Raw genomic sequence first — 26,854 nt, 5'->3', positions numbered from 1 at the left:
TCCTTCCTCATGAGTCGTGACCCGTCCCTGGCGCTGTTACCCTACATTCACCAGAACCGTCTAATAGCATGTGCTAGTGGAGCGGTCGAACAGGGCCCGAGTCTGAAAGTAAAAAAATATTAAGAAAATTTTCGTTACATTGTTAAATATATAATTAATATTTTTTTTGAACAGTCTTGATATAATTTGAGACGGCCCTGACATTCACCATTCGCTACCGCCGATGGAGGAAGAAAACGGCTGAACCGTACTGTTCTATTTGTCTCCAAGATGCGTCGGAGGGAGAGAAGATGAGGCGATTAACGGCGTGCGGCCACTGTTTCCACGCCGAGTGCATCGATCCGTGGCTGGAGGAACGGTCGACGTGTCCTGAGTGCAGAGCTCATATTCCCCCGGTGCCGCCGGAGTATCCTCTGATTGCTTTAGTTGTTCCTCCCAGTGTGACATCGAGTTGTTCACCAAGGAATCTTAGCTTCCGACAACTTTATAATTAATTAAGACTTAAAAGTGAGTCTTTAATAAAGAAGTACGTCGCTGCGTAATCAATAATCAATGTATTCTTTGTACTTTGTCTCACTCAAGAAAAAAATTAGGGTATGCACGTTTCCACAATCGTAATTTTGTATCCGAGCCAATAAATAATATTTAGTTGAAGAAACAACATCATCATCATCATTATATATCTCTAATATTTTTTTTTTGGGGGGGGGGGGGGGGGTTATATGTTATCGTTATTATACTAAATGCCATAAAATTAGTTAGAAGTGGCACATAATTACTAATATATACTACCACTAACAAAAAAAAAACATTAGCTACATGCCTACATATTCCGTGAATATATTAATGATTTAGAATCAACATATTGTGGCTCCGCTCATGATTCACTTATTTTTTTCTTGTACCAGTTAGCGACATCCTTTATATATGGTGAAAAGATGGATCACGTAAAATCAACAGAAAGATACATATTACAATGAAGCATGTATACCTCTATATTAATTATATAGAAACAAATATAGATTTATACATTTTTTTTTTTTTTGATTAACCTGGAGGGACTTCCACCCCAGGAGCCAACCCCTCGGCGCGAGGCGGACCATTTGGTACTATGGGGAATTAGATACCCCAATTGTCTGGCCAGCGTATCGAACCCGCGTGTTCCGTATTGGGGTTTTTTATTTCCCCTCAAGACCATCTGGGCCAGCTACGCTGGTTAATTTATACATATATTGTACAGCCAAGTTTATGTTGTTGATAAAGAAACGATCCGAACATATTAATTTCTTGGGTGTTTAAAAAGTATCATCACAATGCTTCCTCACAATCAGAAGCATTTGGAATAAGCCTAATTTTAAAAGTTTACATTTTTTTGATTTTATGTTCTGCTCATGATATAATAAGCAATGTTACATAGTTCGTGAAGAAGCATATATAAAATTCAGTTTGAAATAAATCATTTTTTTGTCTTTATTGTGACGTTCACATAGACTTGACAAACTCAAGCACTTTCTCTTGGAAAATCCTTGATGATGAAGTAGAAGCCATGATGATGAATCAAACCATAATGGAAAGAGAGATCTAGCTTTGTACACATGGAGTTATTTGGATAACACAATAGAAGCCACCTATAACCAATTACGCAATGCCTTGGAGTCTTTCTGCTATTAAGATTGATAGTTGCTGGAGGGATATAGACAAAAAATTACCTAGATATGATTCTGAGAATGCTCCTTCACAACTGTCTTGAAATTAATGGTCACAAATTTCTTATTTATATGCTTCTTTTTGTGGCAAGCACTTACCTGTTTGTTTAAATTTATAATTATTAGCTGGGCGTGTTACAAAAAAATAAAATAATAATAATAATTATTAGGTGGGCCCAAATTCGAATAGACTTGGCCTGATTCTACTAGGTTGAGCTAGTCATATCTCATTACCCACCTCACTGAAAGCGTTCTATGTGCAGAAAAAGACTTCAGTTTGTTGCTTTGTTTCGGAAGTATTTAAGAACCGGTTCTTATTTTTTTTTTAGTTAAAAGTTAAAAAACGATTTCTTATATTCTAGTAAGAACCTCATCCTAAGAACCTCCATTAATCATGCTCTAAGAGCATAATTAACCCGGGGTTCTTAGGATGCGGTTCTTAGCGGAAGTTAAGAAACTGTTTCTTAACTTTTAACTAAAAAAGCTAAGAACCGGTTATTAAAATTATTATTTAAGAACCGGTTATTAAAATCCTTATTTAAGAACCGGTTCTTATATTTTTTTATTTAAAAGTTAAGAAACAGTTTTTTAACTTCCGCTAAGAAACTCATTCTAAGAATCCTAGGTTAATTATGGTCTAAGTAAATTGGAGAATTGACTACGTTAAATGTGTTAGTGGGTTTCTTGTTTGTATTATTTTTGAGAAGGGTTTGTTGCACCAGATTTTTATTATTAAATACTAGAAAACTAGCTTTGCAAATTAATATATTAATTAATCTAAGCTAACCTAAGCTCCAATCGATGAAAAGAGAAGAAGCTTAAGCGATCTCTTCTCTAGTATATATAGCCATCATTTAATAAACATTGGTTCGACTATAATATAACCCATTTGATACATTTGATAAATCAAATTCAATACGCATTCCATCAAAATAGACGAATTATATACTACAATTTGAACATTTATAATGCACCTTTTTTTTTGTAACACGAACATTTCTAATGTATTGTTTCTTTTTTTTCTTTCTTCAAAATTGAATAATATGAGTTAAGTTTCACTTTAACAATACTTCACTTTGATATAAAAATAAATAAATTAATAAATTATTCTGCTTTAGAATAACCGCAGTGCATTTAGAAAGTATTTTACTTTGAGAAAATAAAGTAGAGCTGAAAATGATTTTACGTGCATGAAAAATACACACCAAATTAGATCGTCACCGTTAATTAAGTCCAAAGTTTTAAATCAGGACCGTCCATTTAATAAGAAAACCCTTATATATACACATCTACACAAACATAGCTTCGTTTTGTGTCAACTTCATAACATTTTCTCTGAGAAAACTTCAACGTTTCTCAAGAATGTTTGCTGAGTCTCTGATTAGTTTCTCTCAGTTGATCGCAGAAACCTTCATTATCGCCTCCCTCTCCGTCTTCTCTCTCCGTCTCTTCCTTAGACTTGCATCCTTCCTCGTGAGCCGCCCTTGGCGCCGTTACCGTACATTCACCGTTCACCGCCGCCGAAGATGGAGGAAGAAAACGGCGGAACCGTACTGTCCCATTTGTCTCCAAGACGCGGCGGAGGGAGAGAAGATGAGGCGGTTAACGGCGTGCGGCCATTGTTTCCACGCCGAGTGCATCGATCCGTGGCTGGAGAAACGGTCCACGTGTCCTCAGTGCAGAGCTCAGATCCCGCCGGTGCCGCCGGAGTATCCTCTGGTTGCGTTATTTGTCCCTCCCGGCGTGATAGAGTTGTTTACCAAGGAACCTTAGCTCTTTCGTTATCATTATTCTTTATAATTAATTAAAACTTAAACTGAGTTTTAATACAGAAGTACATGATTACGTAATCAGTAACCAATGTAATCTTTGTATTTGTCGCACTCATAAAAGAAAAAAAAGTTTTTCGAATTTGGACCATATATTAAAATTGCATATGAAACAAGAATTTAAAGTGCAGAAACAAACAAAAATATACATTTTTTAATAAGATTTGTTTCCTATTTTCTAGGACTTTCTAAGTATTTCGAATTCATTAGAAAAAAAAAACAGCTAATTTGCAAATGTATAAATCAACAACAACTCTTCTGAATTATAAGTCCTTTATATATAGCATGAATTATTTCAAATAATAAATACTGAGCTTACTTTTGAGCCTAAATTTTATCATAATAACCTAACCTTAACTTTAAGTTGAACTACTTTCAAATTTGAACTTCAAATATCCAAAATCTTATAAATATGCTATCATACATCACGTTTGAGCACCACATGCATAAAACAACGGCACAATATTCAATCACACACTATGTCACAACGGACACTACAAACACACAATCAAAAGTTTTCTTTCTCCAAGGTCCATTTCATAAGACCGTGTTCCTCCTATATAACTCAGTTTCCTATATTACATTTTATATTATTTTATGTACTATTTTGCAAAGTTATAAAGAAACATTTCAAACAACTGCATCTTCAAAACTTCTAAGTTTATATCTTAAAAATATATATACATATTTTACAACACCAGGATTTACTGTAGAACCGCCAAGTGAATGTATACAGCCTGAAATTAGGAATTTGAGCTCCAAATAATGTTATTATGTGGTCCGCGGAGAAGCATCTACTTTTTTTTTTTTGTTAAAAACGGAGAAGCATCTACATTTATGAAGAAATTAGTTTGATTTGTTGTGGGTATCTAAAAACAATTTTTAGTGTATTAATTTACATGTTTCGCTGGATAATAGCAGTATACAGTATACGCGTACAAGATGATATAAGCTTTCAAAATAAGCATAATGTAGTTTTACATAATATCAATACGATATCTATTTTAGTATTTGATACCCAAAATCCACCAACCTTGGTCACCCAATAAAGTTAGAGAATGACAGTGTTAATTAGTGCCCATTAATGTTTTTATTTACAGGTAAACACCTCTGATAATTTTGTTTTCTAAGCCACTTTACGATTTTCTTACCTACCAATTACCGTTATCTAACCCACCATCGAATAAAGTTGGCAAGTCTTCTACAGACTACAGGTGGCTTTAATCTTTCAAATAGTGGTTTACCGAACACTAAACATTTATATAAGATCAAAGTTGCAATAATCTAATTAATAATGTGGGAATCTTTACTTTCGTAACATATATAAATTGGGGAGTTTCTAACTTTCTATATATAGCGATACAGACTGATTATATAAATGCTTTAGTCTTGGATGCATGTTACCTTTTCGCATATAATTCTTAAAAGTCTTTGACAATTTGCGTTCAATTACTCTAATTTAGTAGTTTGGACTTATGAATTATATATAGCTTTATTGAGAACCTATCACTCTAATTTCCGTTCAAGTGTCCATTTATCACACCCTTTAGTCATTGCTAAAGCTGACTTCACATGTAGTCTGCAGAGCAGGAAGAAACGGTATTAGAACATATTTATTGCATGTCTCTTAGGTTGGGTCTCTTAGCGTAATATAAGATACGGTTTTTTAGCTTTTAACTAAAAAAGGCTAAGAGACGTCTCTTATATCTCTTATTTAAGAGACGTTTCTTAGCTTTTTTAGTTAAAAGATAAAAAACTGTATCTTATATTACGCTAAGAGATTCAACCTAAGAGACCTACAATAAACATGCTTTTAGTATTACTAGAGAAACTAGTCTTTTTAATGACAAAACTAGGTTTGATTATTATATTTTGGGTGTAAAAATGTATCTTAAACTTTTATTTATTAAAATACTGCTTTGAAAAATAAAAACAATTGCAAAGGAAAAGTCATTTGTTATTATGAAAATGTACACTTAAATGATTCAGATTAATGAGCCATATTAATTAATACATAGTTGTTGTTTCTGTGCTTAAACTTTGGAATTAATATATAGTTGTTGATGACACAAATTGATGACACAAAAGGTTTTATGAAAATCTCTGTAGGCAGTTTCATCGATATCAAACATAACTTAACTGATGAATATTATTTTGTTTAGTTCTCGGTTGTGTTTTGTTTTCTTCTTAGATTTGTATAGAGTACTTTCATTTTGGTTCAATTAGTTCAATCTCTGTAGGCAGTTTCATCGATATCAAATTTTTTCTAGCCGAAAATAGAGCATTACAAAAAAAAACAATTTATGAAAAAATGTTGTATTTTGATTGTAGTTTAATATTTAATTATGTATTTCTATTTATAATTTTATATTTTAGTGTAAGATTTAATTAATAAATATTAGTATAGCATTTTTATATGTGTGCTAGTTATTTATAAAAGTTTGATGGATTTATATTAATTATGACAAATATAAAGATCATAGTGTAAATTACAAATAATTTTGAAGCTAAATTTGAAGTTTTTTTCCGGAGAATAACACTTTGAAACTTCAAATATAGAGTTTACAAAACTCTAAAATAGAGAGTGTTTTTGGAGATGCTCTTAGAAAAAAAAATATTTTGTACTAAATCAACTTGGTTGTCTTCTTCCTTTCCACTCAATTGGATGATGACGTTTTCGATTTTTTGGAGTTTGTAGGTAGATATCTAAAATTTGACACAAAAAAAAGACTTGAATATATTCAAAAAAAAATTATTATCATGATTATCTTGAACACGTGATAGTTTTTTGGAGTCTTGGTTGGAACTTTGGTTAGGCGTAGAGTTTGATATCTTGATTTTCTGCTTAAGTAGGATGATAGTGAACTAGTTTGTATACCTCATTCAATATATTCATGTAACACAAGTGTAGAGATAGCAAAACGCACTCGCGGCTCTCATATGGGCAAGTGTTACTCTTAAAGTTATAAAAATCGGCCGCCTAGCCGCCTAGACGGCCGCCTGGATGCTACGCGTTACTCTTCCGCTCCGATTTATTCCAAATCGGTTTAATAATATTTTAATTTATTTATTTGATCTAAAATTTTATAAATATCATTTATATTCATAATTTTGATGAAAATTACTCTATATTAAGTTTATATATTCTATTTGTGTGTTTTATACAATCTTAAACATAAAAATGTATTAATGTTATACACAATTAATGATTAACATGTTTTATAACATAGTAAACAATATAAAAATTCCGCCCCGCATAATTTCCGATTAATCTCCGATTTTCTCTTTACACGCTAGGCCCAACCCAACCGTCCGACTAACGCATAGCGCGTTCCCGAACAGGGTCTTAATTGATGACTGAGTTAGAGAAAATGTAGATCCATATCACTGGATTTAAAAGTGAGAAAAGGCAAGGAAAATAGAAAATGTGATCTTACAAGTTGGTTCCTCTACATGTCTGACATTTACAAGCGCAAAAAAAGGAAGTTGTACATTATCAGAAACCCATTCACACACGAGTCTTGAACATTGTTGCATCAGTCAATCAATCAATCCCCAATGTCGAAAATGGCTCAATGTCTCCCTGATACATCCAAATAATTATAGTTTAGGACTCGATGTCTCCCTTAGAAATCTCATTTTGAATCTCAATGTGTTTTCTTTGTTTTACTTACAGAGCAATCATCATGAACACGCCATATGGTCTCCGCAAGAAGGTTTGCTACTGAGAGAACTGTAAGCTGAGGAAAGTAGTTTTGCTCCGACAGTGGAATCGTGTTGGTTATGATCACCTCTTGAAACAGACCGCTCGATAGTCTACTGATTGCAGGAGGGCTGTTTCCATATACCAAGCATCACTATATAAACTTCTCTGTCTCTTTATACTTCCAACAACTTGAAAAATATTTTCACATGGGCTTACCTAAAAACGGCATGAGTGGTACATGCGTAGACTTCTCTTGCTCCTTCTTGGTGTAACAGAGCTGCACCTTTGCTTATGGTTCCTAATTTGTTACAACAACACAAGTGTCTAAGCATAATGGAGAATTTTTTGAGATATATACGCAGTTAGAGACTTGCATAACTCACCCGCTGTGTCAATCATGTCATCCACCATTATAGCTACTTTCCCTTTAACATCCCCGATTAAGTTCATCACCTACATGAAACGGATTGTCAGATGTCACAGCCAAGCCTCGGCTAAAATGTATTTGTCAATTGTTTCTTTTACCTCTGCAACATTGTGCCCATGACGTCTTTTATCAACTATTGCTAAAGGAGCATCGGATAGCTTCTTGGCAAAAGCGCGAGCCCTTGCAACTCCACCAACATCAGGCGAAACAACCACCAAGTCATCAGAGGATATGCCTTTGCTTGCCAGGTAATCAAGTATCACAGGCTGTTCATAAATATTAACCATAAGAAAATCCATTTTCACGAAAGTAATCAATGCTTTAAGGGAAGAACCTGCTTTACCTGGCCATAAACATGGTCAACAGGAATATCAAAGTAGCCCATAGACTGTCCAGAGTGAAGGTCACAGGCAAGAACACGGTCTGCACCAGACTCTGTTATCAGATTAGCGACAAGCTTGGCAGCAATAGATTCACGTCCCTGAGTCTGCAAGAGTTTGTAGAACGGAAAGGTCATATGAAAAACTATCTTCGCCAATAACTAGAAACTAATAGACAGTACCAATGTTGGAAGAAGATCGATTCCAAGGCAGATTCTAATAGTACAAGCACAAAGGACTTGCCTTTCTATCAGCTCGAGCATAGCCAAAGTAAGGAATCACAGCAGTGATGGTCTTGGCAGATGCTCTACGACAGGCGTCAATCATAACGAGCAGTTCCATAAGGTTTTCATTAGCAGGTGGGCATGTAGGCTGCACAAGGAACACATCGCATCCCCTAACACTCTCTTGCAGCTGAACATAGATCTCTCCATCAGCAAACCGCTTAATCTTGATTTTCCCCAGCTCCAGTCCCAAATAGCATGAAATCTCCTGCACAATCGCCAAGATCCATGTAGTTACAATATAATCAGCTTCTTCCTAATCATTTTAATAAGCAATTTGAACAAATCTCCAGCTTCAAGCAACTATCCAAAGTAGAAACCAGTTTCTTCCTAGTCGAAACTCAAAATGAATCTGCTAACTCTTGCAAGATTAAGATCTCCTGTACACAAACACCCCCCAATGAGCAATCACCAAGATCCATGAAGTTACAAGATAATCAGTTTCTTCCTAATCACAATTGAATAAATCTCCAAGCCGCAAACAACTATCCTCGTAGAAATCAGTTTCTACCTAATCACAGCAATTCAAGTTGAATCTGAAGAAGTCTAGCGATTCAAGCTCAGATCAAGCAAAGGAACCTGAGCCAAGGAAGGATTAGCAGTGCCGGAGAAGATACGGAGCCGCGTGGTGTTATTCTTAATCGCATCCTCCAACCGCGTCCTCGAGAGAAGAGCACTCGCGGGAGCGGTGTCGCCTGTAAGCAGATACAGATCGTCGGAGTTCCCGCCGTACGAATCCACCGCCTTACACCTCTGCGGAACAAGATTCTCATCAGATGCGAGCGCAAAGACTGTAGAGAGAGAGAGAGAGTGAGAGAGAGACTTACGAGAGGAAATCGAACGGAAGCAGGACCGCGATGAATCAGAGGAGAAGGTCGCCGGAGATCCGCCGCCGGTAAACTATGTGAAGGCTGAGCGTGAAGAAGAAACGCCATTTTGTGATTCGATTGATAGATTTTTTTTAGGGTTTTTTTTTTTTTAAAAGAAGAAGCTGGTCAACAGTAAAGAACAGTCTCTTTTTTATACCCGCGAGATACGAAAAATTGACCCTTTGTATTGCTTTTTTTTAACTAACCGGTAACTGAATAACTAACCGGTAACGGCTAAAAAAAAACTAACCGTAGCGTTAAATCTTTAACCAAACACTCTGAGATATTGAATCTGATATATATAGTTTATACAAAGACTAGAGAAGAGTATGTGATTGATTAAAACAAAAACATTTCCATAATCAACTGTTTCTAGCTTGATGAAAAGAGTCATAATCTCACATACGAGGCAAAATTTATTCTGGCATACTCTTACGAATTCTAACATACTCTCTACTCTTAATGAAATAAAAGATTTTCAATTTTGCCCATACGTTTTTCCTCCTCAGTTGAAAATTTAAATTTTGAATTTTGGGTATCAAATTTAAAATTTGAATTTTAGTAAAACTAAAAACTTGGTACAAGTTTGAACTAAGTTACACCATTGCCGAAGTACGAACTTGGTATAACTATGTCATAGTTTTACCAGTTATACCTCGAAGATGGTATAACTAGGTTTTACCAAGTTACACGATAGTATAACTTGGTAAAACTGTTTTTCTGGGTTTGTAGTTTTACTTTCGTGTTCTATTTTGATATCTGTTTTTCTGATCTTAAAAATCGAAAATACAAAAAAGTAGATCGAAGATGACAAAAAGAATAGATGGAGGAATATGTAGAGAAGAAGGAAGATGAGGTAGAGGAAGAGAAGGAGGAAGAAGCGGAGATGAAGGAGGAGGAAAAAGCGGCAGAGAAGGAAGATGAAGAGAAAACAGAAGAGGAGCACGGAGAAGAAGCAGAAAGAGAGGAAAAAAAAAGAAGAAGAGAAATAAGCGGAGGAGGAGAAGAATAAAGAGAAGGAGGAGAAAAAAGAAAAAAAAAAAAAAACTAGAGAGAGAAAATAAAATTGAAGAAGGTAAAAGAGAATGAGAAAAAGAAACGTGAATCTATAATTGAGGAGAATGAAGTTAAATTAGGTTAAATGATATATTCCGTAAATATGTGAATTCATTAAAGGTGAATTGGACTTCTACTTATTTTTCGAATTAAAAATAAACGATTAAGAAAAGAATTAAAAGAGAAGAGTATACGAGAATAGAATTTTTGGAAGAGTGTATCAGCAATTGTTCTGAAAATTAATCTGATGAATGTTCTTCCACAGCTAGAAATAAAGAGCTCTGCAGGCCCACACTCAGGCCCAATACTCAGTATCATGACATGGATTCGGTTGAACCGTCTGGAACATAGACAAAGCTGCCTCCGTGGAAATAGAAATGTAGCCACTGCTTAACCTCATCATTTAATCATAGATTTAGACAGATAAAGAGGACAAGAGCAGTAGCAACAGGGACCACCTATCAAGAATGTACCACAAACAAGATACCAAATGTTTGATCAAACACATAATAAACTCGATTAAAGCATTTGAAGCCTTTGATGTCAATGTACATTGAAACATTTCAACTAATCAGAATAAAATATATATTGTGGAGCCAAAAATTCATAAACCTGTCGTATGTATTCTCTCCACTTGCTTATTATCAAAGATGAAAACTCGAAAAAAAAAAAACAATTTCACAATATTCTTCACTTTGTGATGTGTGTCCTCTCAATAATTCAAGAACTTGCTTTATGGAGAATAGAAGGAAGGAGCTGGGAGGAACGGAAATGGTGCGGCAGAAGCATAAGCCACAGGAGGCTGAGCAGGACGTTTCTTTCTTCTTTGAGTTTTTACTTCACTTGATGCAGAGTTCGGTAAACCGGCTGCTTCTAGAAGTGGTTGCTTGTCCTCATCATAGACGCGGTGTATAAGCAGACCAGACATGAAAACAGGAAGGAAGAGAAGACTGGCGTGGAACATCTTCCTTGCTTTCTCCATGGTTCCGTGTCTGTAGAATGAAAACGCTGTAGCAGCAATTGCCATTGTGAGAAGCGTTGATTCGAGACAAAACCAGCTCGACGTCAAACCCCCTGTGTTCACAAAAATGGAAGGAACAGATTAGACAAAGCAGTCAATCATTAAAAATGAATTCACAAGGAAGAGAAGACTCACAGTCATAGGCAATGAAACCGAGAGGGACCATGTAAAAGCAGTTCCTAAGAGCCACTGCTGCTATTCTCTTCCCTGATGGATCAAACAGCGACAGCATCTTGTAACTGAAACAACCAGGGGCACAATATCAAAACTGAGATCATGCAGCTGAACTGACCACTTTCAAGAACAACACTATATGTAAAGGATACATTCTATCCAGTATAAAACCCATATGGTTCCTATTATCTCACCCTCCAGCTGCATAATCATCGCGGCAGAGATGTGCAAGGGCCATAAAATGAGGAATCTGCCAAAAATAAAGAGCAGCTGGAAGAATCATCGAATTGTATGAGATCTCGCCAGAAGCTGCAGCCCACCTGAACAAACCCACAAAAACAGACAAAAACATAAGTAAATTTGCAACAAAAAAAAGCAAACATGAACAAAGTGAAACGAAGAGGAAAAGTTATACCCAAGTAAAGGTGGGATGGCACCAACAACAGCACCAACCCAAGTATTCACAGGGTGAAGCTGCTTCAACGGAGTGTAAACAAACGCGTAAAGCACAAGATTAGCAGACGCAAGTCCAGCCGCCATCATATTAGTCTGCAATAGCCTTGTCGTAAAAGCAAAAGATAAGACTCCTAACATCTCATTACAATAATCACACGGAACAAGAAAAAAAAGGATTCACCTTGGTAGCCAACAAACAAGCACCAGACGCACCAGCTATAGTAGCCCACGCAACAGCATGTGGAACACTCATACGCCCTGAAGGCAACGGCCTTCTCATCGTCCTCTTCATCTTAGCATCATTACTAATCTCAAAAATCTGAAGAAAAAAAAACACACACACGTAAATTAGATTCAAATTCTAGCACTTTAAACACTAAACATTTTTAAATCGCATTTTAAATCTTGAAAGTGACATTTTTATCGTAACAAACCTCCTGATTCTAGAGTTTGTAGATTTTATCAATCACAAGCACAAAACCTGATTCAAGGAGTTAGCAGAAGCAGCGATCATCATGGTGCCAGCACACGTGTAACAAAGCCCCGCTAAGTCAACCGCAGCGTTCCCCGTGCCGAGAATGTAGCCAGTGCCAGATGTCGCAACCACGAGCATGCTGCAACGGATCAAACAAAAGATACCATTTAAAAAAAAAAAAAAAAAAAAAAAAAAAAGAGAATTTGAATAAATTGAATTCAAGTTTCAAACTTTATTATACCTGAGCCGAGCTTTAGAGAGCTCCCAGTAGCAGCGAGCGTAGTGGTGACCTAATCCCGCCGCAGCCGCGATTCTCGACGTGGCGGCGGCGGCGCCCGAGGTGAGGACTCGACTGGGATCGGATCCGGCGCCGGAGATCGCTAGATTAGCAGTTGGTTCCGATGAGGGCGGAGGCTGGGGGAAGGTGTTGACGGCGCATAGTTCGCGGGACCAAGGGATCAGTCTAGAAGAAGAAGAGGAAGACAGAGAGATCCTCGAGGAGAAGCGAGACACGGCGGATCTTCGCCACATCGTTATGGGCAGAGGTTTCGGTAGCCCGAATCACTAGGCGTTGAGAGAGAGCGGCGACGGATACGTGTTCATCTCATACGAGCAAAACTGATTGATTTGCTTTCAGATATTTCGAGTCACGGAGACTCTTCTACAGAGAAATGAAAAAGTGTCTGGCGCTAATTGTAATATTTAGTATTGTTTAGGGACTACTCGTCGAGTATTATCACAGAATCGGAGGGCTTTGTTCTGTAAATAAACTAAAGTATCAATGGTTGGGCTTTGGCCCAGTTATGGTTGGGCTTTGGCCCAGTTATGGATGGGCTTTGACTCAGCTTTCAGTATACCCACAAAAAGTAAGAATAACCCACAAAAAGTGAGAATAAACTCACATAGCCTTCTTTTTTTTTTTCAGAAAAGAATCTCCAATCCATCTATATAATTTTCTTTAAAAACCAAAAATCAATGTAGACTTGATTTCACTCTGAAATTAGATAATCCTATTTTTTTTAATATAAAACACTAATTAAATATAAAAGTACTGTTTTCTGTTATAGAAAACTTTGAAAACATATATTAAAACTAATTCATCTATTTTTATATTAAAAATTATAGAAATGAATTTGAAATGCTAAAAAACATTAATAGAGAGTTTCACAGGACATTGATTCAGACACACAGAGCTAGATTTCCAGGTGACATGTAGAGAAGAAGGTTGATGTGTAAAACAACAAAACAATAGAACTATGCTGGAAAACCACCGCAACGATCTTATCAAAACTGGCAGTAACCAATAAACAAACGACCAAAGTAAAAAAGTTCATTCATTGTTCATTCAATCAATGAGAGAATTCAACATCTGTCTGAACTCAGGAATCCTTTTTGCTTCCACAGCCATCACTAGTCCCATCAGCTGATAATTCTTCATCTGTAACAATATAACCATCAAAACCAAATGATTACGGATTGAAAAAAAAAAAAAAAAACCATGTGTAAAGTCTGAAGAGAGAAACTTACTTCATGAGAAGTCACAAGCTGTGAGCGCATAGGGTATGTGAAAGACCAAGAACTCAGCTGCAAAAATGCAAATGTTTTAACAAAATGTTCATGGAAACACAAGAAGTGACTCTGTGAGAGAGAGAAGAAGTTACCTGGAGAAAGAGTTCATCTTCTGGCTTAAGGAAGACCGTTTCCTCCTCCTCTTCTTCACCACGACGAGGCTTCCTCTGCTTAGGATTCTTCAGCTATACATCAAACATCACATCAATAGAGATTCAAAAAACAACTCCTTACAGTTAAAACACAAAACTCACCTTGTAAATCTTGGTGACAAGCAGATACCACTTAAACCGGAACGAGCCACGAAGCTCCTCCGTAGGCTCGTCTTCCGTAGCCCACGAGACTTCATCAAACAACCCATCGTACAGCGGAGGAAGAAGCTGCGGAGGAAGGTTCATCACTCTCTGAGACACCAAGACACCAACACCCTGTGCCTTCTTCTCCAACATCGCTTCAAGATCTTTAGCTACACTCTTCTCCGAACAGACTTGAAGAAGAAACTCTTTTAACTCTCTAAAGCACTTGTGCTCCTTGTATCTCGCCAAGTTAAGAGCAGAGACAACAGCGAACACGGACTCGTCCTCATCATCTGCTACTTTCACAACGGTTCCTACTGTTGTCTGCTCCAGTACCAGATCAACAAAGCTGCTCAAATCCCACTCCTTGTCATCTAGATAGTTTTTGAGGAGGATCTTGACTCCGTTGAAGTCTGTTGGCTTGGGATCAAAGAACTCAAAGTCTGCTTGGACATCTCCCTTCAAAAATATCAAAAAAATAAAAATGATAAACAAAGGGGGTTTCCATGATTCCATCTACAAATATCAAAACCAATGTTCTAAAAATAGCTGTAATAATAAATTCTTTATTATTTATAAATTACAAAAATTAATATACTGTATATAAAAGTCTTATGAAAATAGAACAATATGAATATTACTATTTGTAAATCATAATATTTAACCTATTATATTATACTCACTCAGTTCCGAAAAGATCCATGTTCTTAAAAAAAAAATTGTTTACATTTTCAATCTATTAATTAATGGTAAATTGTAAACTTCAAAAAACATAATTGTGTTTATTGAAATTTTATTGGTTAAAAATTATGGTGAATAATTAGTTACAAAAAAATAATGTATCGGTATAATCAAAATTTCATATGTTTTCTTAATTTATGTAAAAAATCTTATTGAAACGTAGAGATTATAATTTACCATATTGTTATAGTTGCTAAACGCCTAGGCCTACTAACTAAATAACCCGTCCAATTAATCATTCTAGGCTCTAACTAGGCTTAAGCTTAGAGTCAAGGATCAAAAGAGAGGAGTCTGAATAAATCTTATTACCTGAGAGTCTTCTTCATCAGAGGAGTCTGAAAGCTGTTCTTTTTGCTCCTTTTTAGACAAAGTTGGGAGCTTTTGATCTAACAAAACAAGAAAGATTCGTCATTACAATGCTTCTGAAATGAAACTTCTCAGTTTCAATATTACTACTACTACTACTAACCAAAAGACATCAGCTCTCCAGAACGTTGAGAGTCTTCTTGTTGGTGGTGATGATGCAGTTTACGCCTTGAAGCTAGAGCAAGTGACCGCATAAACGGTGAAAATGATAAAGGTTGGTGCTTTATGAACCTTCTTCCTCCTGATGGTCTCCGAGGCATCTGTTCAAATTCACAGCTAAGAAAATTTCAGACCAATTCAATTAAGACATGTGAAACATAGACACATATAAGAACCTGTCCTGCTCGATTAATTGAGTTCAAGGAAACGAGAGAAACAGAGAGAGAACCTTCTGATCAAACACGAACACGACCTAGAAGCTCTTTGTCTTTGTTTCTGAAAAACCCCAAAACCTTGTTCGACTTCGATGTCTCTATGAGCAAAGGGTGTGAAGAAACTAACGACGTCGTTTTACTCAAAAGGAAACCCTAGGCTGCATAAAAAGGCCCGTTAAGACATTCATTCGTAAGAGCCCAATTGTTTTTTCTTCATTGGTTATTGTATTATCTCCATGTCTTAGATCAAGTATTGTTACGTATTTTGAGAAACTATTATAAATCTACACAATTACTTTAATTATATTTTCTAAATATTTTTTTGAGAACTTTGGATTAGATAATATGGATATAGATGCTCTTATTAGGCCTAGGACGGATCCGGATATCCGGAAAATTCAGGATACCCGGATCCGGATCCGTCGGATCCGTGAATTTAATATCCGGATCCGGATTCGTGGTTTCCGGATATCCGAATTTCTGATATCCGTCCCGATATTCTATTATCCGCGGATATCCGGATCCAGATCCGTAAAAATAATTAAAATAATACTTTTTTAAAAAAATACTAATTTTTTTAATATAATACATAAATTAAATATTTATAAATATATTTATATATGTCTATAATATTGTAAAAACTAAAATATAATATTATAAGATTAATTCATGTATAAATATTAATATATCAAATATAAATATTAATGAAATTTAAAAATTTAATGTGTTTTAAAAATATTGATCCGAATCCGGATATCCGGACCTAAAAACTAAGATATCCGGATTTAGATTCCGTTTGGAGGGATCCAAGATTTTACTATCCGGATTCGGATCCGGACACTCCAGATATCCTATTTTCGGAGCGGATCCCAGATCAAATCCGGATCTCGGATAATAAGTACGAGGCCTAGCTCTTTATGTATGGATAGAATTTTGGAAAATTTCTGAAATTTTATTTTATTTTGAATTTTTAGAATTTATATTTTTGGACAGGAGAAAAACTCTTCTCCTGTGGTACAAAACTAAAAGAAAACTTATATGTAGTAAGAAAATGGCAATATCAACCTTATTACATTACACTTGTTAAAACTTCAAAACTCTGATATCTTAACCCTTTTCACTTGTGGTTTCTTGATCTTATCATCATCTTTTTCCTTCAGGAACTCCTTGAACCACATAGCTGACATTTTTGGATAACGCTCAAGCCCATTCTCGTAATCTACGTAGAACAATCCATACCGTATTTCATATCCACAGTTCCATTCGCAGTTATCCAACAATGACCATGCAAAATATCCATCCACTTGGACTCCATCCTCGCTACAAAACATTTCATATCATTCAGTCTAGATCCGTATCAAAATATCCCTTCAATCAAGAAACCTTTTCTTTTGTGAAAAATAAGAATTGAGCTTACTATATGGCTTGGTGAACGTTGCTAATATGTTTCTTGTGATAATCAGTCCTCTTCATATCCATCAACTCGTACAGTTTTGGCTTCTTCTCTTCGTATGCATCACAATGTCCTGGTCAAATAAATTTAGCAGTAATAGTTATGAAAAAGTATATTAATCGGGGAACAAGTTGAAGCATATTAGTCGAGTTATAAATTGTTACCGTTTTCGGTGATTATAAATTTAGGGTTTCCGTATTTATTCTTGGCGTAATTCAAAACTTTTCGTAGTCCTTGTGGATACATCAAGTTCCATTCTACCCCACCCTAAAATCGTAAAAACAAAATTAATAATGGTAAATATAAATTAATGAGCATGTATTAAAAGTGCAAAGTCATTATAATATAAACTAACCTGTGCACCGATGGCCTTGCCCGCCTTATTTTGTTCTACAAACAACATAGAAAAAAACCTTGTGAGTAAAAAAGAACAAAAACCTAAATGATACTGAAAATATCACAATGAATGTTCAAAAATTCGTTAGATTATAATAATCACATTTTATAAGAGATTAGTGCTAACTGCTGAGGGTAATTAGAATATTTTTTAGTACTGATCGAAATTAACTTTGCTAATTTTCTTAAATTGACTACATACTTTTCCATTCAACATGTTGGTCTGATCTCCAGAACGGCTTGTCGGGATCCACTTCATCAACGTTTTTAGCGTAAACAGAGCTGTAATAGTTTATTCCAATAAAGTCAAAAGATCCTTTTAACTTTCTTGATTGGCTATCGGTAAAAGACGGCAATCTCTTTCCTACTATCTTCTTCATCACTTCAGGATAATCTCCATACACTGTAGGATTCATGTGCCTGTATATACACTTTCTTTATAAGAAAGTCAATGAATTTTGATAATGATTATGAATTACTCGATCATACCATCCAAACATAAACTCCATAGCTCGCTCGGCTGCTTCTACATCTTCGTCACAAGTTACATCATATGGCTCGTACCATAAAGGACAATGCGCCATACCGATCTTACCATCTTTACACTGAACACAAGTACGCATTAGTTAATTGTAATGTTATATATATATATATATTAATATATAGCTAAAGTACTAACTTTGTTGTATACTATATGTTGATCAGTAACATTTTGACCGTGTGATTAATGGTTTGGTCCATATGTTTATCAAGATTAGTGGTTCTTACATTATGGCAATTTCTGAAGGCTTCAACGGCTTCTGCATGAGAAAGAAGAAGATTGTGACTAACGATATAAGCCTCATGACCAGATTTTCCGGCTGTGGCTGCATCATTCATGTATTTTGAGGCACGTCCTGGTGCTTTTCTTCCGGCATCATAGCCACCTACGCTATAGACCCATGGTTCGTTTATCGTCAACCATAGCTTCACTCGGTCTCCAAATTCCTCAAAGCATATGTTAGCAAAATCTCGGAAATCCATTCTGCATAATATAAACATCCATATACATATTATATTTCATAAAAAAAAAAACTTTTGTTTAAAAGTTTAGCTTACGTAATGTTTTCACTTAGAAAACCGCCATATTCTTCTTCTAGAGCTTGAGGAGTATCCCAATGAAACAAAGTCGCGAGAGGTGTGATTCCTGTTGATGTTTCAAGATGTCAGAAGAGTTGGATTAACTAATTTTATGATTCGACTAATGGTATACGAGTGAAAGATTATATACGTATATATACCATTGGCTAGTAGTTCGTCAATGAGCTCATTGTAAAATCTAATTCCTTCCTTGTTTACTCCCTTGCTTAGTTTGCCATCTTGTAATTTAAAATATGAGAATTGTTTTAGAGATATACATATGTGATGATGTTTTGCACTTATCATTAGAAATTAATGAAGAGATTACAAGCAAATAGTTTTTTTTGCTTACGAGGTAATATCCGGACCCAGGAGATGGAGAATCTGAAAGAATCCATGTTGATATCCTTCATTCTTTGAATATCCTCCTGTCATTGCATATAAGTCATGTTTTTCTTAATTACATTAGTGTAACACCTAAGTGCATGAAAATGATGGCTACCGAATATGCATACCGACCTTGTAACGATGATAAAAATCGATTGTCTCGTCCGCGTTAGAGTGGCAATTTCTTTCTGAAAAAGAAGAAAAACATTTTTCAGATGGTTTTTAATAGAATGATTGAGATTGACGCATCATTTATCAATTTAAGGGATATGGATGATATATACAAAACCTGGATACTTGCGAGCAAAAGTATCCCACATACTTTCTCCTCGGGAACCTTCTTTCACAGCTCCTTCGTACTAATTGCGAAAAGAAAAAAAGAAGTCGAGTCGATCATTGTGGACCATGCACATATTCAGATCATATGTTTCTATATAGGTATGCAAATATTGCATTTTACCCGGAATCATTTTTCAAGTTTTATTTATATTTTTGAATGTATATTTACATAAATTTACCGGTTTTGTTTGTTAAAAATATATATATTTACATTTTTTACAAAAATATATATGCATATATATATATACCTATTAAAATATTGAATTAATATAATATTTTGTATTTTTACATCCCAATTTATTTATTTGTCCAAGTTTATTTATTTTATTACCTATTGCATGGAGTATATATGTAATTTGAGAGGGTCCTACAAATATTTAGCTGATTGTCATGGTCGTATCTGTACAGTGTACTTACTTGGTAAGCCGATGAAGCAGTTCCAAACAGGAAACCTTGGGGGAAATCAGCTCGTCCGAATGATTTCTTTTTGTCAAAACTCCTCTTTCCTCTGTTAACGAGTTGTATAAAAACAAACAGTTAGAAAATTGTAAGAGATGCATGCTGATACATTATAAACGCAAACACACACACATATATACAAAACATTATATAATACATATAGCTTTTTTCTCAAAGAATTCACTTACTGTGTCATTATTTACAACGGAAGACCTCTCTCAAGAGAATGATTTCACTTAAAGTTGGAACTTCTTAACTCGCAAAAGCCAGACCTTTAAATCTGCGCACACACATACATGCATATATTTTATACCTATATAATATGTTGTGATATCTAGCTAATTTACTAGATTATATCTAATAACATGTTAAGCTTACGAACATGGCTCAGAGAATTGTTGAAACAGAAAACATACCAATATTGAAGATTTTTGTCTGTGGAATCAATTATGTGATCTGGGCAGATATTTATACAGAGAATGGAGGTGAAAGAAGAATGAAAATGTTTATTATGCATTGTATTTTATTTCAACGTCAACGTTTACTACGCTTTGTTTGTGACGTTAATGTTTCAGAAGGTTCGTACTACGAGTAATAAATTCCTTTTTGTACAATCTTGGCCAATCTCTCTTGATTTTTGTAAATTCCTTTTTACTATCCTTCGTTATGTAATAACCCCAGTAGGGGATTTTTTTTTGGTAAAATCCAGTAGGGGATTTTGTATTTGAACTTGAACACATATAATTTTAGTTAAAAAGAAAACAAGTAAAACGCATATTTTTTTTTTCTGAGAACAATAAAACGCATTGATGGAAACACGTTTTACACTTTGTAGAGTTACCTCTATGATTTAAACATGTGTACACGTAATTTGTTTGTGTAACATGTTCAATTATGTATGTGTTATATTTATACATATGCCATATAAGTTTTTGATCTATAATTTTAAGATTTACATTATTTTTAGCATGATATATATGATTATGGTCCTGAAAACATGATATATATGATTCTATTCCTAAGAACATTTTTTTTTTTTTTGTTTAACCAGGTGGTGGGTTCAGGCCTTCGGCCCTACTCCTTCTCCCTAGGTCCGGAGCCAGCCTGCGTCTGTACCGGTTAAGGCCCTGGACACTCCTCCCACGGTGGATCGAACCCAGGAGCGCAACAACACCAACGCCTGCGCTTAAACCAACTGGGCTGCCACATCCGTGGTCTATTCCTAAGAACATGATATCTACCAATACTCTTATCAGCAACAGAAATCTTACTTTAAAAGTTAGAAATGTGAATATCGTTTATACCATCAATGAATGAAATATACAAATTAGATAAAAATAAAAAAAGAATTTAAACTTTTAGTTGATAAAATAAATGATTAAAATTAATAATAATAAGAACTGTCCAAAATCTAAAAGATATATTTTAAAATAAAAAGATAATTCTTAGAGCATGATTAATGGGGGGGGGGGGGAGGGTTCTTAGGGTTAGGTTGTTAGCAGAATATAAAAAACTGTATCTTAACTTTTAACTAAAAAAACTAAGAATCAGCTCTTAAATATCTTATTTAAGATGAAAACATAGTATATGATTTAAATAAGATATTTAAGAGTCGGTTCTTAACCTTTTTAGTTAAAAGTTAAGAGACGATTTCTTATATTCCGCTAAGAACCTAACCCAAAGAACCCCTCATTAATCATGCTCTAATATATACTTTGTGGCTATCTGAAAAATATATTTTAATAAAAAATTTAAAAATTAAAAAAATAGAAACACATAACTAAATATTAATGAAGTAAAATTCTTAATTTTGTATAATTGAAAAGAAAATATTGAGTTATTTTTAAGATTTTATTAATAATAAATATAGTGTACAAAGAAATTTTCAAATGAAAACATAAATAATAATTGGTTAAAAAAGTATAATAAAAATTTATCAATATAATTTTTTAATTAGTAAAATATATATTAATAAGTATTACAAAGTGTTTATGCCCGCATGTGTGGGCATGACACGTAGTGTATGATTCTATTCCTATTAAATATTTTTCCTAAAAAACATTATATATATGATTATAATTACATTAAATCGAGAAATTAGATATTTTAAAAAACCATCCTGTAATTTAATTTGCCGCCTGTAATCATAGGCCACAACTTCAATTTTATTATATCTTAAAGTAATTACACATATTTAATTTTCTGATCGTTAAAATAATCAGCATGAGCTATAATGAAATTGTTATTTTATGTCTATGAGTTTACTTGACGCTAAGTTTCAACGTTCAAATCACTTATCGATCTTACCACAGCTCCATACTTTTAAACTTGCATATCTATGATTATTCACGCATTTAGTGTTTAAACTTCATGTATATTTATTTCATAAGGTTGATAGATCGAGTTTTCTAAATTCTAGTTATGTTTTCTAAACAGAAATCCTCACTTCTTTTTCTCAATGAATCCACCACTCCATCTACACATTTAATTTTGAGGTATCGATTTAGCTGAAATTCCTTATAGAATTAATCTTTATAAACTTTGTCTAGAGGCCGTCACAAAATTGGATTTTATAAGCAAATAGAGGGAGGGTTAGACTTTTATATAAAAGAGATACTGCACTAATGTGCCTGTTTGGTTGAACCAAACGTTTGCTAAAATGAACATTTGAAGTGACACAGATTAAAATGACCGTTTGGTTGAATTGCATACAAAAGTTAAGCAAAGTTGAATGTTTAAGTTAAACAAAAACTTAAGCAATTAGATTTTTTTAAACTAGTCAATTTGTTGACCAAGAAAAAAGTACCGGCTTCCCTCTTCTTTATTATAATGTACTCGGTGGAAGGAAGTTTTTTTTTTTCAAACCACATGCTTATAGCCTTAGACCATGATTAACCCGGGGTTATTAGAATGTGGTTCTTACCGGAAATTAAGAAATTGTTTCTTAACTTTTAACTAAAAAAATTAAGAACCGGTTCTTAAATAAGGACTTTAAGAACCGGTTCTTAGCTTTTTTAATTAAAAGTTAAGAAACAGTTTCTTAACTTCCGCTAAAAACCCCTCTCTAAGAACTTCGGGTTAATCATGCTCTTAGAGCATGATTATTGGGGGTTGTTAGAGTGGAGTTCTTAGCGGAATATAAGAACCCGTCTCTTAACTTTTAACTAAAAAAGTTAAGAACCAGCTCTTAAAACTCTTATTTAAGAACCGGTTCTTAGATTTTTTAGTTAAAAGTTAAGAAACGGGTTCTTATATTCCGCTAAAAACTCCACCTTTAAAACCTCTCAATAATCAAGCTCTTAGACTAGTCTTGGTCTTCTTTTTTTTTTTTAATTATAAGAACACGATTTTTTATTTGCAGTATCAAATGATTTAAAATAATATTTTACCCGCATAACAAATTATAAACAAAATATATAATAGGTAGCTTATATTATATATATAAATACGACGGATTTTTTTTTAAAAAAATATGACGGATTATTCTGTTATGTGACATGAAAAACCACAAACGAGACTCTACTTAACCCATCATTAAAATCTAGGATAGTTTTCATTAATCTAAAATTCAAATTATTAAAATTAACTAAAAAAAACTCCAAATTTGTTGTAAAAAACTACATTTCTGTTGAATTATGAATCGAAAGGCTGGATTTTCAATATACTAGAGATTTATTTGAAAGAGAAGAGATTAATATCTAATCTATTAATTTAAAGTCCTAATTTTATCTACCATTAAAAAGTCTATGTTAGACTACTAACTAGAAATTTAACAAAATATCCTAAATTCATTCATATATGATATTTTTCTAACAGAAAATAGTATAAATCTAAACAATAAAATTTTCTGTGTGGAATAAAAAAAATTATTGCAAAAGCCAAATTAAACTAATGTAAAATATGTTTTCAAAATATAATATTACCTAATTTAATTTAGTCAATTAGCTAATTTAATTTAGTAAAATAAAATATTTCAAGAATACAAACTTTTAAAAAGATTAAAAAAAATTGTAATAATTCATATAAAACCTAATGTTTAAAAATAAATTATTAATATGATGTTAAATTTTTAAATAAATAAATAAAATAATCGGTGAATATAAGATTAGTACAATCTCAGAAAAATAAATTTCAATATATATAAAATTTTCAAAAAAAAATATTGTATACATAAATAAAAATTATTTTATTAAAAAAATATAGATATCCGCACGGACGTGCAGGTTCTGACTCTTGTTTTATACTATATACGGAATCTAATAATTAACTAGGATCCAAACTAAACAAAATATTAAGTCTAGCGATAGACTTTTCATTGTGTTTATTATCTCCAGTATTGTTCACGCTAGCGTAGTAAATGAACCAACTCACATTTAACTAATGTTTAGTTTTGTTCGTACGTATCTGTTTATCGGGAAGTTTAAAGCTTTGGTCCATTTTGTTCACTAGACTTTGAACCAGCTTTTGATCAAAATTTCCAACGGATACTATATAATAGTTTTACTATAGCAAAATGACTGTTGAATATAAGGGTAATATAACTTTATTAGTTAATGCTTTTTTGAGAAATTATTAGTTAATGCTTGCTAATCACAAAGAGTGCAAAAAAATTTTTTAGTAACACCTTTTGGTAATCCAACTTGATTAAATACTTAAAATTCTATATAGATATTCGATGACTGATATTTATTCATTATGATTGACAAAAAGGTCATTTTGATAATTTTTGTTACATAAATAGTGTTATTTTATAATTCATATGCATGTTATAATTTTAATATTAATTACAAAATGCATTGATTTAGTAAATAATTTTATTTATCTGAAATAATCACTACAAGAAAACATCAAGGATTCTGAGGGAAAAAATCGTCGGAATTTCGTCGGAATATCGTTATTCCGACGAAATTCGATATTCCGACGAAATTCCGACGAAACACGTCGTCGGAAATAATTCCTCGGAATTTTTTTTTTCCTCGAAAATCCCTCGGAATTTTCCGACGGAATTCCGAGGAAATAAATTTCCGAGGAAATTCCGAGGATCCCTTGTTTGTCGAAAAAGTCCTCGGAATATACCGAGGGAGAACTTCGTCGGGATAATTCCTCGGAAGTTCATCGATCGATGCGTGTTTGGACATATATACATCGATTGATAGGAGTATACCGACGGAATTTTTCCTCGGTTTATTCCGAGGAACTGTTCCCTCGGTATATTCCGAGGGATCAGTTCCTCAGAATTTTCCGAGGGAGTTGTCCCTCGGAAAATTCCGAGGGAAATGTCCCTCGGAAAATTCCGAGGGAAATGTCCCTCGCTATATTTTTTTAAAAAAACGGATCGATCGATGCGTTTTTGTTCAAAAACGCATCGATCGATCTAGTGAAAAATATAATTAATTTCCTCGGAATGTAAAAAATATTAATTTTTTTGAAAAAATAAAATTTCTGAAATTTAAATTCGAAAATATGAAATTAAAAGTAAAATTGAAATCATATTAATTAATATTCAAAGTTTCACAAATAAAAATAAAACATTCCGAGATTGGGGAAAAAAAAAACTACGGGTCTGGCACGTCCGGGAACACCTCGTTCGGGTACATCCTCTGCATCATCTCCATCATTTGCTGGTTCAGCCTCCTCTGTGCCTCATAGCCCGCCTGTTGAGCCGCCATCTGGGTCTCCAACAAAGATATACGATCATCTTTGTCCTTCAACTGAGCCGTAAGTACTTCTGGATCAACAAAGGGCGGTGGTGCAGAAGAAGGAGGAACCGACCGGGTGCGACGACCCAAACCGACCAAACGTCCCTTCTTCTTTGGAACCGACTGAATAGAAAAAAGCCAAATTTAGAAATTTAAACCAAGAAATAAATGAATTGAACTTTAAAAAAAAAAGAACTTACGGATTCAACGATTTCGTTGATTCGAAACCGGGACAAGTTGGTCGAAGCCGTCGAAGCGTCATCCTCGGTTTGAAGCTGAGACACTTCGTCTACCACCTGAGTTTGGACCAGGTCGACCACGTCCCTCACAAGACCGTCATCAATCTGGCCGGTCTTCTTGTTGGTATACGCCCTCCTCATTAGGGCGAGATCATCAACCGGCTCGCCATCATTTTCTTCCGCCTTGAAAAAAAACATAAAATTAAAGAAACATTAGAAATTAGAAGAAATGCACAATAAATTTAAATTCTGAAACTCAAATAATTGAAGAAAAAGCGGTTGAACTTACCATGCGATCTCCGAGAGTGGCAATAGATTGAGCACCCAAGTTATGCTTGTAGATGCCCTTCCCTTTACGGTCGCTCCTGCGGTTGGTGGAGTTGGTGGAAGAAGTTTCTTTCGTCTCCTCCTTATCCCAATGCGCACACAACTCCTTCCAGACCGTGTCGTTCATCGACTTTGGGACCTTTTAATTAAAAAAAAAGAAAAAGTTTAATAAATTAAAAAATAGTTTAATAAATTAAAAAATTGTTAATAAATTAAATCGAACCTTATTGATTTCCCACTTCTTCTTCCACTCGTGGATCTGCTTCCCATAGTTGTCCATTACTTTATGGACGAAGTGGTGATAGATAAAGAGCGTCTCATCGGAATTCCAGTTGAACTCTTGCTGAAAAAAAAACACAATTAGTAGAAAATTTATATTAAAGATTAAAAATATAAGTAAAAAATTAGAATACTTACCGCAAACTGACGAAACCACAGAACCTGCTTGTCGGTTGGGAAGTGAGTGAAAGTCGGATGTCCACTGTCGAGGGCCGAGTACATCATACGGTTGATCCATGCGCTGATCCCGTTCCCGGATCGGTTGAACCTTATTAAAAGAACAAACGGTTAATAATGAATCCAAATTTAAAGAAAAAAAAATGTTTAATTACCATGTTTGACCCCGTCCATGTGGATATGGAGTGAGATAGGGAAGATGGTCACGACCGGGCTGTTGAACCAACTCCGCAACACTCATCACTCCCAGA

General features: G+C 34.4%; 5 protein-coding genes across 8 annotated transcripts; 1 reads left to right on the top strand and 4 right to left on the bottom strand.

The window, feature by feature from the left end:
- The first annotated feature begins 792 nt into the window (after nt 1-792).
- Nucleotides 793-4,186, top strand: LOC111205832 (RING-H2 finger protein ATL22-like). The gene has a single exon (XM_048755288.1). It carries the CDS (start codon nt 3,069-3,071, stop codon nt 3,477-3,479), a length of 411 nt encoding a protein of 136 aa, XP_048611245.1. The 5' UTR covers nt 793-3,068; the 3' UTR covers nt 3,480-4,186.
- Nucleotides 4,187-6,897: 2,711 nt separating this feature from the next.
- Nucleotides 6,898-10,188, bottom strand: LOC106437126 (ribose-phosphate pyrophosphokinase 5, chloroplastic-like). The gene is made up of 9 exons (XM_013878049.2): nt 9,160-10,188; nt 8,912-9,085; nt 8,292-8,540; nt 8,012-8,155; nt 7,767-7,934; nt 7,625-7,694; nt 7,458-7,539; nt 7,210-7,369; nt 6,898-7,118 (listed from the first exon to the last, which is right to left on the bottom strand). The coding sequence occupies exons 1-9, from the start codon at nt 9,265-9,267 to the stop codon at nt 7,080-7,082; spliced, it is 1,194 nt and encodes a 397-aa protein (XP_013733503.1). The 5' UTR covers nt 9,268-10,188; the 3' UTR covers nt 6,898-7,079.
- A 560-nt stretch (nt 10,189-10,748) lies between these two features.
- LOC106437122 (protoheme IX farnesyltransferase, mitochondrial) lies at nt 10,749-13,139 on the bottom strand. Its single transcript, XM_048755283.1, has 7 exons — nt 12,625-13,139; nt 12,390-12,522; nt 12,090-12,227; nt 11,868-12,001; nt 11,647-11,772; nt 11,414-11,517; nt 10,749-11,331 (listed from the first exon to the last, which is right to left on the bottom strand). The coding sequence occupies exons 1-7, from the start codon at nt 12,912-12,914 to the stop codon at nt 10,991-10,993; spliced, it is 1,266 nt and encodes a 421-aa protein (XP_048611240.1). The 5' UTR covers nt 12,915-13,139; the 3' UTR covers nt 10,749-10,990.
- A 372-nt stretch (nt 13,140-13,511) lies between these two features.
- On the bottom strand, nt 13,512-15,862 carry LOC111214013 (protein BCCIP homolog). Of its 3 annotated transcripts, none has more exons than XM_048755286.1 (7): nt 15,744-15,862; nt 15,459-15,615; nt 15,299-15,375; nt 14,207-14,707; nt 14,045-14,137; nt 13,911-13,967; nt 13,512-13,821 (listed from the first exon to the last, which is right to left on the bottom strand). In XM_048755286.1, the coding sequence occupies exons 2-7, from the start codon at nt 15,613-15,615 to the stop codon at nt 13,729-13,731; spliced, it is 978 nt and encodes a 325-aa protein (XP_048611243.1). In that variant the 5' UTR covers nt 15,744-15,862; the 3' UTR covers nt 13,512-13,728. The 3 variants fall into 3 exon arrangements, with proteins under 3 accessions (XP_048611243.1, XP_048611242.1, XP_048611244.1); XM_048755285.1 differs by having other exon boundaries at nt 15,691-15,856; XM_048755287.1 differs by lacking the exon at nt 15,744-15,862 and having other exon boundaries at nt 15,459-15,631.
- Nucleotides 15,863-16,665: 803 nt separating this feature from the next.
- Nucleotides 16,666-20,347, bottom strand: LOC106437124 (beta-glucosidase 27-like). Of its 2 annotated transcripts, none has more exons than XM_048755281.1 (15): nt 20,299-20,347; nt 20,071-20,162; nt 19,841-19,931; nt 19,374-19,443; nt 19,217-19,272; nt 19,050-19,125; nt 18,859-18,936; nt 18,677-18,764; nt 18,347-18,602; nt 18,068-18,183; nt 17,781-17,998; nt 17,538-17,572; nt 17,347-17,449; nt 17,147-17,255; nt 16,666-17,049 (listed from the first exon to the last, which is right to left on the bottom strand). In XM_048755281.1, exons 2-15 carry the CDS (start codon nt 20,076-20,078, stop codon nt 16,821-16,823), a joined length of 1,533 nt encoding a protein of 510 aa, XP_048611238.1. In that variant the 5' UTR covers nt 20,079-20,162; nt 20,299-20,347; the 3' UTR covers nt 16,666-16,820. The 2 variants fall into 2 exon arrangements, with proteins under 2 accessions (XP_048611238.1, XP_048611239.1); XM_048755282.1 differs by having other exon boundaries at nt 20,265-20,310.
- Nucleotides 20,348-26,854: the final 6,507 nt, after the last annotated feature.

The sequence above is a fragment of the Brassica napus genome, chromosome C4 (assembly GCF_020379485.1).
Source record: "Brassica napus cultivar Da-Ae chromosome C4, Da-Ae, whole genome shotgun sequence".
In the NCBI taxonomy this organism is placed as follows: domain Eukaryota; kingdom Viridiplantae; phylum Streptophyta; class Magnoliopsida; order Brassicales; family Brassicaceae; genus Brassica; species Brassica napus.
Note: the sequence above shows the minus strand (reverse complement) of the source record. Positions and strands in the feature narration are given on the sequence as shown.

Excerpts from the sequence above, each read along its gene's own strand:
- LOC111205832 (XM_048755288.1), top strand. The coding sequence starts at position 3,069 with ATGTTTGCTGAGTCTCTGATTAGTTTCTCTCAGTTGATCGCAGAAACC.
- LOC106437122 (XM_048755283.1), bottom strand. The coding sequence starts at position 12,914 with ATGTGGCGAAGATCCGCCGTGTCTCGCTTCTCCTCGAGGATCTCTCTG. Across the intron at positions 12,228-12,389 it reads CTGCTAACTCCTTGAATCAG|ATTTTTGAGATTAGTAATGA; the intron begins GTTTTGTGCTTG and ends TTTTTTCTTCAG. Across the intron at positions 12,002-12,089 it reads CTTGTTTGTTGGCTACCAAG|ACTAATATGATGGCGGCTGG; the intron begins GTGAATCCTTTT and ends AGGCTATTGCAG.
- LOC111214013 (XM_048755286.1), bottom strand. The coding sequence starts at position 15,615 with ATGCCTCGGAGACCATCAGGAGGAAGAAGGTTCATAAAGCACCAACCT. Across the intron at positions 14,708-15,298 it reads CTGATGAAGAAGACTCTCAG|GGAGATGTCCAAGCAGACTT; the intron begins GTAATAAGATTT and ends ATATTTTTGAAG. Across the intron at positions 13,822-13,910 it reads AGCTTGTGACTTCTCATGAA|ATGAAGAATTATCAGCTGAT; the intron begins GTAAGTTTCTCT and ends ATATTGTTACAG.
- LOC106437124 (XM_048755281.1), bottom strand. Across the intron at positions 19,126-19,216 it reads ATTTTTATCATCGTTACAAG|GAGGATATTCAAAGAATGAA; the intron begins GTCGGTATGCAT and ends ATGCAATGACAG. Across the intron at positions 17,999-18,067 it reads ATGGAGTTTATGTTTGGATG|GCACATGAATCCTACAGTGT; the intron begins GTATGATCGAGT and ends GTGTATATACAG.
- LOC106437126 (XM_013878049.2), bottom strand. The coding sequence starts at position 9,267 with ATGGCGTTTCTTCTTCACGCTCAGCCTTCACATAGTTTACCGGCGGCG. Across the intron at positions 8,156-8,291 it reads ATGCTCGAGCTGATAGAAAG|ACTCAGGGACGTGAATCTAT; the intron begins GCAAGTCCTTTG and ends AAACTCTTGCAG. Across the intron at positions 7,370-7,457 it reads ACCACTCATGCCGTTTTTAG|CCCTCCTGCAATCAGTAGAC; the intron begins GTAAGCCCATGT and ends ATATGGAAACAG.